The sequence below is a fragment of the Chiloscyllium punctatum genome, chromosome 3 (genome assembly GCF_047496795.1).
Source record: "Chiloscyllium punctatum isolate Juve2018m chromosome 3, sChiPun1.3, whole genome shotgun sequence".
Lineage (NCBI taxonomy): Eukaryota > Metazoa > Chordata > Chondrichthyes > Orectolobiformes > Hemiscylliidae > Chiloscyllium > Chiloscyllium punctatum.
Window position 1 is genome coordinate 43,682,856 of NC_092741.1, and position 16,624 is coordinate 43,699,479.

The window sequence follows — 16,624 nt, forward strand, 5'->3', positions numbered from 1 at the left end:
TAATCCCAAAGCTGACATAAATCTGATGTGTCCTTATAAAGTCATACCAGCCGAGTGGTCGCAGTATTTGGCAATCAACCAGGAAATTGAAGTTCAACTCAATTGTGAACTTAAATTCATTAAATCAGGAACTCAAAAAACGTCACTATTGCTGCCATTTGTTATACCTGTGCCAGACAGTGATGCACTCATTGCTGGTCGCTCATTAAAGGCAATGTATTACAAATCATGGAAAGTACAGCTAATATTAATGAGATTGATACCAGGAATGAACTGTAATAGTTTATAAAGATAGGTTCAAATATTTGTGTCCTTTTTAATTAGAACTGGAAAGCTGAAAGGAGATTTAATAAATGTTTTCACAATAATAACATTTTTCACAAGTTAAACATAAAGTGAAATATAATTTTTGTTGTTTAACAAGTAAATTACAAGAGGGCATATACTGACAATTATTACAAGTAAAAAAGAGAGAGAGGTTAGTTGTGAAGTTATTTATCATAGGTGGCTTTGAATAAAGAAGCTGCAACATAATTAGAAAGGGGATTTGGAAAGGAATAACATAAAAGGCTCCGGAGAAAGTACAAGGAAATGAGATTAGAATAGGTAACACCAGTTAAAGAACCAATACTGTCATTGATATGATGGACTTAATAATTACTCTCTGTGCTCTAAGTTCTATAGTTCTACAAACAATTAAATGCTTCTACAGTCCATTTCTGTACTTTTCTGTAATGTTTTTTTCCAGACAGAGGGAAGTAGAGCTGCTGTTTTCAATTTTGCATCTCTTTTCATTCTTAAGCAAAGAAAAACTGGGATCTAATAAAAGATTTTTCTTCATTATGTCGGAATGAAGGATAGATTTACATTTTCTATGTCCATATACAGTGAAACCAAAAAAAATCCTTTGGTACTTTTGCAATTTTCAGAATCAATGCAGCCAGATTGTTTAAAGAATGGTTGAAGGTTATTTCAAACAGAAAGGGTCAGTATGTGGTCATTGCTTGGAATAAAGGAGGATTACTCTCTGAGAAGTGCTGGCTCTCATTTAACAGAAAGCACCTTTCTTGTTCATGTCCAACAGCAGTCTTTTTTTTCATATTTTCATTCGGGAATGCAAGATTATGACTGATATCCCTCATCTGTTTCAAGGAAGTTAGACAGATGTCAATTCTCTGAAAAATATTGCTTTCTTCATTCAGTTAGATGATGAAATTGTTGTTAATTTTCAAAGCTCAATGTTAAAACAAGCATTAGCAACAGTTTATGGGCTCCTGACATTCACTCCTATAGAGTATTCATTATTAATTCTGTACTTTCAAAAGCTGTCTTCTATAGCCTGAGTAATCCATGAGCCTCTTGATTTCAATAGTCACCACACACTGCCTGGCTTGTTTCCACAAATGTAATGTTTTTATTATGTGTTGGATTACCGAGCTTTCCATTACCCCCTGCTTCAAAGTCTCAAATTCTATCCACCCCAAGCCAAAATCACTGAGACCTTACAGAAATGGAATGTCAACTGCAGCAGCAGTGAGGATTATCACTGGTCTCAGCATAACTCAAGCAGGGGTGAGGAAAAAAAATAAATAGAGCTTCTGCTCACATTTACTATCTGCTGTCCTTTGCCTTTACATATGTATCCATTGTTGCTGGTCAAGACAGGATCCAACCAAGTTTTAATGGCCTCTCAGTCATATACCCTGTCTGAATTCAGACTGACTATTAACACATAGCCAGTCAGGAAGAGGAGGGTTACAGTAATCATAGAACTGTATCTGACCAGGATCAATACCTTTCAGCAGCCAGAAAAATATTATTGCGTTTCCAAGTTCCTATTCTATTAGTGGTAAAATGCCTGGATTTCTGAAATTTCTTTTTACATGTTTTATCTATAAAGTTACCAGTATTCCTGAGTGGATTAATGCTTGTTACTTTTTTAAAAATTCCATACACTTAAGTTCTCCACTGAGCAGACCTGATGCCTTTTTATTTCATAAGTTTCCTAAATTTTGTCTTGCAATGCGATTTAACGCCTTTTTAAAACCTTGAGTGTGTTTCCAGAAAAATGACTTTCCTGATTCCTCCGAGACAAGGCGAAGTGAAACATAAATAGAAGAGGCAATGATGGACAATTTCTCAATAAGAATATTATTCTTTCCTGTTCAGTGCAAGTAGTACAACATGGATATAAGTAAGGAGTATGTTCAATGGGAGTGGAGACTACATCTGAGTAAGACAAAGACTGACAAGTGAAACTGGGAGATTTGATTCAAAATAGGAATTGAATGTAAAGGAGGTTAGAGGTGCTTAAACTAAAGTTGACAGCAAGAATAACCCCTCAAGAGGAAGAGGTGAGTGATATTAACAAGTGTGGATCAAAAAGCCTACCTGCTATGAGACCAGCAGCAGAGTGTTATAGAATCAAAGAGATGTACAGCACGGAAACAGAACCTTCAGTCCAACTCATCCATGCTGACCAGATATCCTAAACCGGTCTGCTTCTTATTGGAAGGATGTTGTGAAACTTGAAAGGGTTCAGAAAAGATTTACAAAGATGTTGCCAGGGTTGGAGGATTTGAGGTATAGGGAGAGGCTGAATAAGTTGGAGCTGCTTTCCTTGGAGCGTCGGAGGCTGAGGGGGGGGATTTTATAGAAGTTTATAAAATCGAGAGAGATATGGATATGATAAATCGGCAAGGTCTTTTCCCTGGGGTGAGGGAGACCAGACTAGAGGGCATAGGTTTAGGGTGAAAGGGGAAAGATATAAAAGAGAGTGGTGTGAGTATGGAATGAGCTGTCAGAGGAAGTGGTGAAGGCTGGTACAATTACAACATTTAAAAGGCATCTGGATGGGTATGTAAATAGAAATGGTTCAGAGGGATATGGGCCAAGTGCTGGCAAATGGGACCAGATTATGTTAGGATAGCTGGTCGGCATGGACAAGTTGAAATGAAGGATCTGTTTCCGTGCTGTATATCTCTATGACTCTGTGACCTTAATTAAGTCACAAAAACAGAAAATGCTGGAGAAACTCAATAGGTCTGACAACATCAGTGGAGAGAAAACAGAGTTAACGTTGGGTGGCACAGTGGCACAGTGGTTAGCATTGCTGCCTCACAGTGCCAGAGACCCAGGTTCAATTCCCACCTCAGACAACTGTCTGTGTGGAGTTTGCTCTGGTTTCCTCCCACAGTCCAAAAATGTGTAAATGTAGGGGAACGGTTCTGGGTGGGTTGGTCTTCAGAGGGTTGGTGTGGACTTGTTGGGCTGAAGGGCCTGTTTCCAAACTGTAAGTAATCTAAAAAAAAGTCCAGTGACACTTCTGTAGAAGCATACTCGAAAAGTTGACTCTACTTTCTCTCCAAACATGTGCCAGACTTGCAGAGCTTCTTTCTTTAATTTTTTTTATTAAAATCTTCAACATATGCAGTTCTTTGTTTTTCTTTATTAAGTGATTCCTTGCCCCCAAATCCCTTCTCCCATCCACATGCCATTGATCTCTTTTTCAAAGGAACTGAGTGAACTTGTTCACTTTTTCCTGTTAGACATAACCTCACCTGGGATCATACTTGTAAATTTTATTTACAACATCTTCAGTGTGTCTTTGTAATATGACAATCATAACTCTGTGCAGTGCTTCATGTATTCAGAATTCAGAATGTCATTGACTCCTGTCCATCCATATTAGTCTGACTGAGAGATTGATAAGTCAGTAGTCATGGCTCACCTCATGTCATTTCTTGAATGTGCTGACATTGTGGTCACCAGGATCACATACATGAACTAGATAGTTTCTAATCAACCTGTTATTACATAATTCTAGAATAAGTGGGATTTGAACCTGGGCCTTGTGGCTCATAAGTAGGGACACTACCACTGTGTCTCAAGAGTTCTCATAATGCAGACTATTTATCATATCACAATTATATACAGTTGTATATAATTGACATGAGACCAAAGTTTACAGGTTCATTATCCTCTAATCTTTTTCAGTAACTGGTATTTCGGGCACAGATTGGTGAAAGAAGAACATGTATTCATATGTCTCTCAGAAATGTCACTGAATGCTAGACATGAATTTCTTGACTCGCTTTGTTTCGTGAATAGTGAGGCTCTATCAACTGCAATGAAATAAATGATCATTTAATCTGTTTTTAATGGCATACAAAATGTTTAACTCCTTTTACATTTTCAAATACTATCATGGAAGCTTTGAAGGATCTTAAATCTTATTCAAATGACTTCATTTCTAACATTGTAGTGCTTGCCAACACTATGCTGAAACCTCTAATCTAAAGGTAACAATTCACGTAACTGAACCAAACAAATATACAACTGTTTTATCCAATTGTCTAACTTCTGTTTGGCAGACCCTCCAAGTGTTTCATTCAAGGGTCAGTGCTTCCAGTAGGGCAGTGTTTCCTTAGCGCTGCTGTCATTGTATTATCAGTTCAGTTCAAGTGTTGAAGTGGAGCTGCAACCCATAACCTTCTAATTCAGCAGTAAGTGTGTGACCAATCGAGCAAAAATTACACCGACACCATTCAGAGAATGCTATTTCAGTCTGACACTCAATTAGTCTACCATAACGATGATTGATATTTTTCAGGAAGGAAACTAACTCTGATCTAGTTGAATATACTAGAACAGCATAATGTATAAGAAATACTGTGACTAATGGCTTTAATGTTTAAATAGTGAAAAGCTGTTTTCTGATAGATAAGGTTCTATGTATCCAAGTTGCATTGTCAGGTTTTATTGGTCTGGTACAAAAGCACTAACTGCATGAATATAACTGGGTACATCTTACAGCATTGAAATGTATGGTTTATATCTTGAATAACAGAAACTAAATGTTGTTTCATTTAAGTACCAGCACCATCCTAGTTGTTTCATTCTCTTTCTCCTTTCAGCTTGTTTCGTGGATGTGATTCATTTCTTTTATATTCCTTTATGGGATGAGAGCATTGCTGGCTAATCCTAACCATTGCTGCCCACCTCTAATTGCTCAGAGGGCAGTTAGGAGTCAACCACATTGCTGTGGGTCTGATGTGATCAAAACTGTCTTCCATAATTCCAGATGTAGTCTGACAGTTTTACAGTTTTAGCAAAACCCTATTTTTATAATTTATTCCCTTTGAAATAAAGGTCAACATTCATTTGCCTTCCATTTTACCAACTGACCTTGGATGCTAATTTTTTATTATGATTATTGCAAGAGGACCCTCAAATACTAGGAGAAAGTGAGGATGGCAGATGCTGGAGATCAGAGTTGAAAAGTGTGGCACTGGAAAAGTATAGCAGGTCAGTCAGCATCCAAGGAGCAGGAGAATTCACGTTTCAGCCATAAACACTTCATCATTCCTGATGAAGGGCTTATGCCCAAAACATTGATTCTCCTGCTCCTCGAATGCTGCCTGAGCTGTTATGCTATTCCATCACCACACTTTTTGACCCTCAAATACCCTGTGTTGTCGTTTACTTTAGTCTCTCTCTATTTAAATAATATTCAGCTCTCTATTCTTCCTGCAAAATGCATAATCTCATATTTTCCCATGTTATTACATTGCCAGTTTTCCAATTCCCCAAGTCTTTTCCGGAATCTTAGGATCCATGGATGATTACTGCCAATGATTCCACCATTGCTATAAATTCTTCCTTTCAGATCCTAGGATACAACATATCAGGTCCAGGGAATGTATCACCTTTAACCCCAGTAATTTTCCTTCTACTTTTCTCCAGTGGTTACTGTTTTGTCCTCTGCTGGGAAGATTAATGCAAAATATTTACTCAACTTCTCTACCAGTTAGTGTGCTGTATTATTATTTGCTCAACCTCTGTTTCTAAGGGGCCTATGTTCACTTTAGCCCCTCTCTTCTTTTTTATCTGTTTAATGAAGCTCTTTCTGTCCATTTTATACTACTTGTGAGTTTGCCCTCATAATCTATTTTCTCTTCTTCTTTTGTAGACTTTTCAACTTTAACAATCCTATCCTTCCACTAATTTTTGCTGCATTGTATCTGTTTTCTTTCAATATTTAAACTTTAATGTCCAGGATTTTCTAAATTTGTTGGTCTCACCATTTATTTTTATGTCGGGCTTGTAGTCTCCCTATTTCCTTCTTGAATGTTTCCCACTGTTCTGACACAGATTTCCCTAAAAATATCTGGTCCCAGTCAACTTTGGCAGAATCACATCTGATTTTATTAAGATCCTCTTTGGATCTTCCCTGCAATTAAAAGAAAACTATTTGTGTGCTATCTGCTTCTAGATACTGCCTACGTTGGCAACCCTGAGGTCCAGTGGAATTTTTTTCCTGTCCCACATACACTTGAAAGACATTTGTGAGTTTGTTAATAGTACTAGTACATTTTTAAATGTACTAGTATCTTCTGTAATACTGTCTGACTGGGAGTTTTGCATTATTTGATTAATTTACCATCTCTGCATAGTCTCAGTGGAATGGACAGGTGGCTTTCTTCTGGTTTTGCAATTCCTTTAACTTAAAAAATTCTAAAGTAAACTTTTGTACTTATTGGAGAAAGTCAGGACTGCAGATACTGGAGAGTCAGAGTCGAAAAGTGTGGCGCCCGAAATGTTGACTCTCCTGCTCCTCAGATGCTGCCTGACCTGCTGTGCTTTTCCAGCACCACACTTTTCGACTCTGTTTTACTATTTGGGCCTAAAAGGTTTTCAATATACAGTAAGCCATTTCTAACTACCGCTTTCTTTCTTTTATAGGTTGCAGTTTCTGGGTCACAGAATCACATAAGTGTTATGGCACAAAAAAAAAGCCACTTGGTTCATTGTGCATGCATTGGCTCCTCAAATGAGTATCATTACCTAAGTCCAATCTCCTACCTGTTCCCCATATTGCTGCATACTATTTCTATCCAAATAATCATTCAATACTCTCTTGAATTCCTCAATTGAACCTGCCTCCACCAGATTTTCAGTCCATGGAATCCATACCCTAACTAATTACTGTTTGAAAAAGTTTTTTCCTCACCTTACATTTGCTTCTCTGCGCTCTGGTTTTTTATTATTTTACGATTGTGAACAATTTCTCCCTATCTATACTATGCAGCCACATTATAATTTTGAAAACATTGATCTCCTCTTAGCCTCCTTCTCTCAAAGAAGAACAGTCCTAATTTATTCAATCTATCTTTCTTATTGAAATTTCCCATCTGTGGAAGCATTCTTAGAAAGAACATAGAACATTACAGCGCAGTACAGGCCCTTCTGCCCTCGATATTGCACCGACCTGTGGAACCAATCTGAACCCATCTAACCTATGCTATTCCATTCTCGTCCATATGCCTATCCAATGACCATTTAAGTGTTCTTAAAATTGGCAAGTTGACTACAGTTACAAATCATTCTTGTAAATCATTTCTGAACTTTTTTCAAAGCATTCACATCTTTCCTATAATGTGGCGCTCAGAACTTTACACAATATGTAAGCTAAATGCCATTTACAAGTTCAGCATCACCACCTTGCTCTTGTACTTCATGCCTCGATGAATAAAACTGGGAACTGTATGCCTTTTCTATGTCTACCTATTCAGAGATTTTATTACATCCCTCTGCAGGAGGTGCGACTTGAACCCAAACCTCCAATAGTGACACTACCACCACAGCACAAGAACCTTGGCTTAGGAACTCTATGCCTAATTGGTCTCTCCGCCTGTCTTGCTACTGTCAGTGATCTGTCACATATACACCAAGGCTTCAGTACTCTTGGAACCCCTTTAAAATCATATCTCCTACATCATATTGTCTTTCAATGTTCTTCCGAATGAAATGAATCACATACACTTCTTGCTTTGAATGCCATTTGCCACCTACACACCCACTCCACCAACTTCTCTTATGCTGTTTAGAATTTGACACTGTCCTCCTCAGTTACACTTGTTTCAAATTTTGTGTCATCTGCCAACTTTGAAATTGTCTCAGCCACACTAAGACCCAGGTCATTAATCTGTACTTGAATTATCAGAAGTACTTGGATGTGTTTTATCAAATTAACTAATAATTCAGATGAAGGATCATCAGTTTGAAACGATATATTCTGTTTCTTTACAAATGATGCCTGATCTGCTGAGTATATCCAACCTTTTCTGTTCTTGCAGTGTTTGGCTTTTATCCAATTTCACTGTTGTGTTTGCGATTATCATTTTTATTGGAGTGTTATACACATGGGAAATGGTTAGGAGTGCCATTTTCTGTCAGCAAAGGTTCCACAAATTGCAATCAAATCACATTTTCTTCTCACATATATATTTTTCAAAACTATGATTTATGCAAGTAAAAAACAGAAGGCCTAAACTCATGCACAGACATAAAATACTTTTGTTTTTCAATAGTCCTCGTTGCCTCTGACATTGGAGTTAAATTGCAACCTGGTGTTGTGTGATTTTTAACTTTAATGTCCATCACCTGGTTTGGGAGGAGCGGTCTGCGGGGGCTGACCGCGGAGCATTCTGGGAACTGTAGTCCTCGCCCTCGTCCAGGGCCGGAGTTATCCCGCGCTAGCGGAACTACGACTCCCAGGACCCAGCGCGCGCCACGCCGTCAGCTGATCGGCGATAACAGGGAAGGTCAGAAGTGCCGACAGTAGGCCCGAAGGAAAATGGCGGAGGCTGTACCTGACACCCGGCGGTTGCTCGCCAAGCCCCAGAACATCAACGACGCCTACGGGCCACCCAGCAACTTCCTGGAGATCGACGTGGGTACTCCGCAGACGGTAGGGGTTGGCAGGCAGCGTTACACCACCTACGAGGTCCGGATCAAGGTGAGTGCTGAGGGACGGGCGTGGGGGAGGTGGGCTGCTGGTGGCGGTGGCGGTGGCAGCGTTGGGGGTCCCGTTACCGTACGGGAATGGCAGCCTTGCTGCTGGGCTGAGCTGGTCAGATGATGAGTGGGTTGGTTGGACCGAGGGGCCCGCGGCGGCCACGTCGCCGTCGGTGGTGGGAGACGGGGCTGTCGAGCCGCTGTCAGGCCGAGGAAGAGGCGAGGCTGGGCTGCATTAACAACCCCCCCACCTCACCCCGCCCCGCAGGCTGGCCTGTGTCCAGTTGTAGTTCCACACTGCGGCCTAGCTCCTCACCACCCTCCTTAAGGGACTCTGTTAAATCTCAGACCTCTTGCCCACGCTGTCTGTGCTCAATCTGTACTCTTTACCTCTTACCCACCCGTTTCAAAAAGAGGAAGTGTCAATCTGAAATAAACTAAGTACTGGAGTGGGCTGCGTGACTTCTGGCTTCAAGAGTGAGGCAACTGTTCGCATGTCGAGCATGTTTACTCCTGCATTTCACAACTTTGATAGAGCTGACAAAGCAAACTGAGCACTAGTTTGTCTGGCATCTGGTCAAGATGTGGCGTTGGCGTTCTCTAGTTTAATCAGAACAGTCTAATCTTGCTGGGTGTCGGCAGTAATAGAATAGCAAGGCATGTTTGGGTTGGAAGATCCACCATCTGTGGAGCTAAGTAATAAAAAGGAGGTTGATAGGATCTCTTTAATAAATGTCCTTGAATTATACCTCTGGCTGGATAGAATAAAGCAGGGGATAATAGTATTGATTGTGAATGTTTTAATCTTATTTGGTTGGGGATAGACTGACAAGACTCAATGGTGAGTTTGTATGTGTTTTAGAAGAATTTCTGGCTTCACCTAACACTGGCTGTGGAAATGGCTTGCTTCTGCAGTAAGCAGTTTGGATCCTGGCATTGATCCAAACTAAGTGGCAATGAAGATTAAAGATTAGGGGTAATGCTGGATCCAACAAGTTACCAGGCCATTGCAGATCTGTGTAATGAGGCAGGTTTAATGTTTAATTAGTAAAATGTATTGCTTCTGAAATAATCAAAATATGGTAGAATTTAGTTTTTGTGAGGGGCTTGGGTAAATGTACTAAGCTTAAAGGCCAGTTGTATATAAAAGCAGAGCTGGCTGCAGTGGGGACAGTTTACTGAAAAGACAGTTGAGGAACATTGTTTCTTAACCTGCCAATGTTCTTAAATATATATCCCTGAGAAGGTCTCTAGGAAGGAGAAACCAGCCATGGTTAACTAAAAGTTGGGCATATCATCAAATTGAAGGAAACATTAACCATGGCCACCTTTTCTGTCAGCCAAAGGATTGGTGAACTTTTTTTAAAAAAGCAAACTGGAGATTTGAAGTAAAGGTAAACTTGCAAATAGCAAGAGCTTTAAGCCTGGTCAAAATTCTTTCTCATCTGGAACATGAAAAAGGGGGAAATAACTGAAACTGAGGGAATTGATTTGAATTGAAGAAATGCTTGAATCTTCTAAGGTAGAAGGTATCAATTGTCTTCAAAAATAAACCAAGTATGGAATCTATTGAGGAAAAGATGCTAGGCAAACTGGGGCTCAAGTCTAATGTGCCCCCTGAACATGATCAGTTGCATTCTCTGATATTCACATTATTAGTGATAATGGATGAATGGTAGTAATATTCCAAAAATTTTAGATTCTGGATAAGTCCAAATGATTGAAAAACAAATTGTAAATGTTTTTCCTTCAAAAAGCCATGTGGATAATTCAGAATCAGATTGGCATGGATGAGTTGGACTTGAAGGGTCTGTTTCTATGCTGTATATCTGACTGAAATGGTAACTGACCTATATTGCAGTTACTTTTTTATGTCCTTTTTTTCTTAACTCAGGACATCGTCTGATCTAAAATACAATAGAGCATTTAGAAATGCATAAAAATTGGTCTCCTTTCCATTCATGCCAAGCAAGTCAATTTATGATTCTCTTCAAGTGACAAGCAGTTTGTGAAACATACACATTCTATCCTTACATCACATTATGGATGTGACCAAGACTGGATGAAGTAGAAACAGTTTAATAGATCATGATAAATCTGTACACCATAAGTTTGACTTAAATGTCTCCTGGAGTAAAATAATGGTAGTACTGTTTCAGTGAGACTTCCTAAAATTAGGAATTAACTGGCTTTCTGCAACTTGAGACTGATTTAAAGGCACAACTAGACTATTTCTACATGTGAACTGTTTGTCTAAATGTTCAGCTTCTGACTTCAATGAGTTCAGAATCCTGATGGAACATAGTGAATTTGTAGTGAGTGAATATCCACTATGATCCAATCGAATGGTGGGGCAAGCGCAATGATGCAAGGGTTTGGAACAAGTCAGTGTTCCTACTGCAATTCTAATATTCAGTCATAGATATTAAATAGTGACTAAATGTTGTCTGATCACTTTTTTTATGTAATAGAATATATCTGAACACTTTTTTTTTCTCCCCCCACTGAGGGCAGATTGAAAATGACAACTAAGATTTGCAATGTAAGACCTAGCCTTAAGGTGTCAGATCACACAAGGAATGATCTTGTAGAAAGTGAAGGTTACCTCTTACATTGGGATTCTGATTAGATGCCTCAACAGGCTGAGGAATGGTAGATGGAGTTGAATCTAGACAAGAGGTCTGATTTTTTTTTTAAGGGGCAAATCAGGCAGGATGTCTGCACAGGATGGCAAGGTCCTGGGAAGTGTTGATAAACAGACATTGGGGTGCAGGTTCATGCCCTGAAGAAGGTATTTGGTATGTTTGTCATTATTGGTCAGAGCATTGAGGTATGAGTTGGGATGTCATGCTGTGGCTGTAGAAGTCATGGGTTAGGACACTTTTTAATACTACCTACAGTTCTGGTCTCTCTGCTTTTGGGAGTGTGTTGTAAATCCTTTCTGAACCCTTAAAGTTTAACAAGGATGTTGCCAGGGTTGGAGGACTTCAGCTACAGGAGAGGCTGAGTAAGCTGGGGTGGCTTCCCCTGGAGCTTAAGGTGGAGGTTTAAATCATAAGGGGCATGGATGGGATAAAACAAGGCTCTTTCCCCATAACTGGAGAGCATTAGTTTAAGGTAATCGGCAAGATATAAAAGGGCAACTTCCATGTAGAGGGTGGTGCATGTATGGAATGAGCTGCTAGAGGAAGTGAAGGTGAGTAAAATTACATTTAAAAGGCAACTGGGTCAGTATATGATTAGGAAGGGTCTGGAGGGATCTGGGTCTAGTGATGGCAAATGGACTAATTAATTTAGGATATCTGGTCTGCTTGGGAGTTGGATCAAGGGGTGGTTTATGTTGAAAGCCTAGAGCTGCATCATTTGTTGATGGAAAATCAATCTCTAGTTAGGACAGTGACTTACTGTAATTTGCTCAGTCGAATCCTCTCTATTTACTGTTCACAGGGTTGGGAGATGACAGACTAGGTAACAGCTTTGCAGAGCAACCATATTGTCTATAAAATAACACTGACCTTCCAGTTGCCTACCCCTTCAAGGTTCCCATGCCAATATTTCACAGGCATGCTGAGTCAGTGAGCTTCAATGCCAACTCAAAACATTCTGCACTTGGACCCTGTGGTCTCTAGGACTCCATATTGAGTCCCTAACTTTAGAGCTTGTTATACACCCACGTGTAAACCTGTTGGATGTGGGTGGTTTTTAGCAGTCATGCTTTTTTCCTACCTTCAGCTTTTATCACTTGGCTCTTCTGAGCTAGCCTGCAATGCATAATCTGTTTACCTATTCTTTCACATCTCCCTGGTCTCTACATCCATCTGTTATCTCTCCTCCCTCTCTTTTGCTGTGTTGCCGTCACCCTTCTGCCTCCAATGTCTTCAGTGTAAATACGTCATTTGCTGAGCTACAAATAGATTTCTTTCTTGAAACATTAATTGTGCTTTCTTAGCACAGGTGCTCATATAGTCAGATGTACAGCATGGAAACAGACCCTTTGGTCCAACATGTCCACACCAGCCAGATATCCCAACCCAATCTAGTCCCACCTGCCAGCACCCAGCCCATATCCATCCTATTCATATACCCATCCAAATGCTGCTTAAATGTTGCATCAGCCTCCTCCACATCCTCTGGCAGCTCATTCCATACACATACTACCCTCTGAAAATGTTGCCCCTTAGGTCTCTTTTATGTCTTCCCCTCACCCTAAATCTATGCCCTCTAGTTCTGGACTCCCTGACCCCAGGGAAAAGACCTTGTCTATTTATCCTATCCGTGCCCCTCATAATTTTGTAAACCTCTAAGGTCACCCCTCAGCCTCCAACACTACAGGGAAAACAGTCCCAGCCTGTTTAACCTCTCCCTATAGCTCAAATCCTCCAACCCTGGCAACATCCTTGTAAATCTTTTCTGAACCCTTTTGGGTTTCGCAATATCTTCCTGATAGGAAGGAGACCTGAATTGCATGCAATATTCCACCAGTGGCCTAACCAATGTCCTGTACAGCTGCAACATGACCCCCCCCCCCCCCCCCCAACTCCTGTACTCAATACTCTGACCAATAAAGCAAAGCATACCAAATGCCGCCTTCACTATCCTATCTACTTTCGACTCCACTTTCAAGGAGCTATGAACCTGCACTCCAAGGTCTCTTTGTTCAGCAACACTCCCTAGGACCTTACCATTAAGTGTATAAGTCCTGCTAAGATTTGCTTTCCCAAAATGCAGCACCTCGCATTTATCTGAATTAAATTCCATCTGCCACTTCCCAACCCATTGGCCCATCTGGTCCAGATCCTGTTGTAATGAGGTAACCCTCCTTGCTGTCCACTAAGCCTCCAATTTTGTCATCTGCAAACTTACTAACTGTGCATCTTATGCTTGCATCTAAATCACAAAGTAGAGGACCCAGCACTGATCTTTGTGGCACTCCACTGGTCACAGGCCTCCAGTCTGAAAAACAACCCTCAAGGAACCCCCCCCCCCCCCCCCCCGTCTTCTACCTTTGAGCCAGTTCTGTATCCAAATGGCTAGTTCTCCCTTTATTCCATGAGATCTAACCTTGCTAATCAGTTTCCCGTGATACTGAGTTTTGCCAGCAGTTTCCATTTTTCTAATGTTTGACCCCGATTTTGTTTTTGTTCTGAAAATAAACTGGTCGTCAAAGGGTGTAGTTCCAATACCTTTGTTTGTGGGAATCTGTAGGTTTACTTAGTGCTGTCATTTCTGATTATTGCCACATGTTTGTTCTTTAAGGCAGCTTTTAATGAGGTTCAGTCATGTTAAACATATTTCTTAACCTTCTGGCTTGTCTATCAACTGAGCCTCCTCTTCTTTAGTAGCAGTGGTAATTGAGATACTGTCTGCAATTGAGGTTCATGAGCATCAGTGGCTTGGTAGGTAGAAATGTGGTATTTCCACTCCATCTGTTGCTGTATCCATGAGGAATGGCTGCAGTCCATTCCACTAGGTTCACAATTGTTGAAAAACTAGATGTTCCTGAAAATGGCTATAGAAATGTTTGTGGTAACTTCAACTTCAGGGTAGACTGTTGAGGTCAAATGCTTTTACTGAGTTGTGAGCCTTTTTTTGAACTCTGGTATTTTCCTCATTATCAAACGGATAACCACTAACACTACTAGAACAACTAGCTAATTCTAGGCCACAAATGTTTGTACTAAAACTAGATTGTCAGGGCTAATAGTCTTTACTGTTAGCAAATGTTAAGGTTAGTAGCTCAGTTGAAGTTCTGGATGTAGGTTTGATCACTGAGCTGGAAGGTTAGATTTTAGGCATTTAGTCATACTAGGTAACAACTTCAGTGAGCCTCCAGATGAAGCACTGGTGTAGCTCACTTTCTATTTACATTTGGGTTTCTTTGGGTTGGTCATGTCATTTGGCTGCATTAGAACATTGTTGCAATGTGGTGGCTCATTGAAATACAGGAAAGTCACCTATACAGCATATTCAAAAAGAACAAGTACCCAATGAACACTGTTTGCTGAAATCTTAGCCACTGTCCCCTACATCAAAAGACCTTGGATGACTGCTAGACTACTCTGATCTTTTGGCATCGTGGTAGCTCTCAAATCCACCAACACTAAAACAGCAGCTAATGAGCTTGAAAGATCCCATACAGACGACAAGCAAAACTTTTGTCATTTACAAAATACCTTACAAGAACTGTAACAAACACTACATTGGATGAAAAGGCAGAAAACTAGCTGCCAGGACACATGAACATCAGCCAGCCACAAAAAGACATGGCCCACTCACTAGTATCCTTTCACAGGTGAGGAAGGATACTACTTTGACTGGGAAAACTCATCCATGCTAGGACAAGCCAAACAGACACTCACCAGAATTCCTAGAAGCATGGCATTCCAACCAGAACTCTATCAACAAACACATTGATTTGGGTCATCAACCAAAGGAAACCCAGGGCTAAACCACTGCTTCATCTGGAGGCACAATGAAGATGTTACCTTGTATGGTGATCTGTCTGAAAACTAACCTTCCAGCTCAGCAAGCAAACATTCACCCGGAGCCTTTACAGTATCTATTGACTCCATGATTTGAAAATCAAAGCAATGTAAATACAGCTCCAAGTAATGACACTTGGGCACCCTTTTTTGAGGTGACTATTTAGTTTCAGAGCATGAAATAAAATCTATCCTTGACAGTTTCTCTTTCCTGTGAAAAGTGGATTTTAGAAATTGCAGGGGTGGGGCAGATTTCTGAAATTTGGCAATGCACCAGAATGTATATTCAAGTAGCAACTGCAAATTTCTGCCTTTCTTCATGAACCAAAGTGACTGGCATTAAAAATTGTTAGCTTGTGCAAAAAGAACCATTTTTATTGTGAGGTCATGAAATCTGTTTATCTTGAACTGCATGCTCTAAATTCTGAATCACAGTTAAGATTGAGCAGGTTACAATGCAGTTGTGCATCCTGGCAGTAGAAATGGCCTAATCTATGGAAGCTAGGCATAAAATTCCCACTGACAGAACGAGTGCATCTGTAATTTTTTCAATGTTGAAAATTGTCATGTATTTGCTAGTCTCTCCCATTGATTCCAACATTTAGATGGTGGTTATGTATACAAGTAGAACAGTGAACGTTTGTAAAGAGTTCCCTACCTGTTGTGGTAGCTATGTGTAATTTGCTGGAAATGTGACTTGAGTTATGGGGTCAAACAGCAACTGCTTGTTTTTGAGTGCTCAACTGTGTAGCATTTCAGTGAATTAACTGTCCAGTTTCATGTAACTTTTAACTACACAATAAATCCTATGTTCTTTGTGTACACTTCAGTGGTTGGTCAAACAAGTTGACTGTTTAGCAGCTTAGTACAGTTTGTGGTAATTGAGCTGCTTTGATTCCTGATGAAGGGCTTTTGCCCAAAACATTGATTTCGCTGCTCTTTGGATGCTGCCTGAACTGCTGCTTTCTTCCAGCACCACTAATCCAGAATGTAGTTTCAGGCAAAATTTGAGTTCTCATGTGTAACACAGGAAGCAGTCTTAATGCAAGAACAGAAGTTGGCGGTCTGCTATTAGACGAGATGAAAACATTGTCTGCATGGCACCTGATCAGTCAAAGCAGCAGGTGAGATTCGGAATAAGTTAGATGAAAAAGATATTCCTGGTTCTGAGCTTTTCATTTTTGCAAAGGAAGGTGCTCAACCAAGCTTCAATTATGTCTGACTGTCTTGGCTCCAAGTAAAGTCATGACAGGATAATCTAACAAAAGCAAATTACTGTTGAAGCTCAATTTGACTACCAGGAAAACCTGGCAGGTCTGGTTGAGTTAATGTTGAGTCTCTTC

General features: G+C 40.2%; 1 protein-coding gene across 1 annotated transcript in view; it reads left to right on the forward strand.

Moving 5' to 3' along the window:
- The first annotated feature begins 8,586 nt into the window (after nucleotides 1–8,586).
- The window catches only part of snx3 (sorting nexin 3), a 34,949-nt gene continuing 26,911 nt past the window's right edge, over nucleotides 8,587–16,624 (forward strand). Inside the window, exon 1 of the mRNA XM_072552424.1 lies at nucleotides 8,587–8,800. Coding sequence (XP_072408525.1) covers nucleotides 8,639–8,800 — 162 coding nt within the window. The 5' untranslated portion in view covers nucleotides 8,587–8,638. The remainder of the gene's footprint in view (nucleotides 8,801–16,624) is intronic.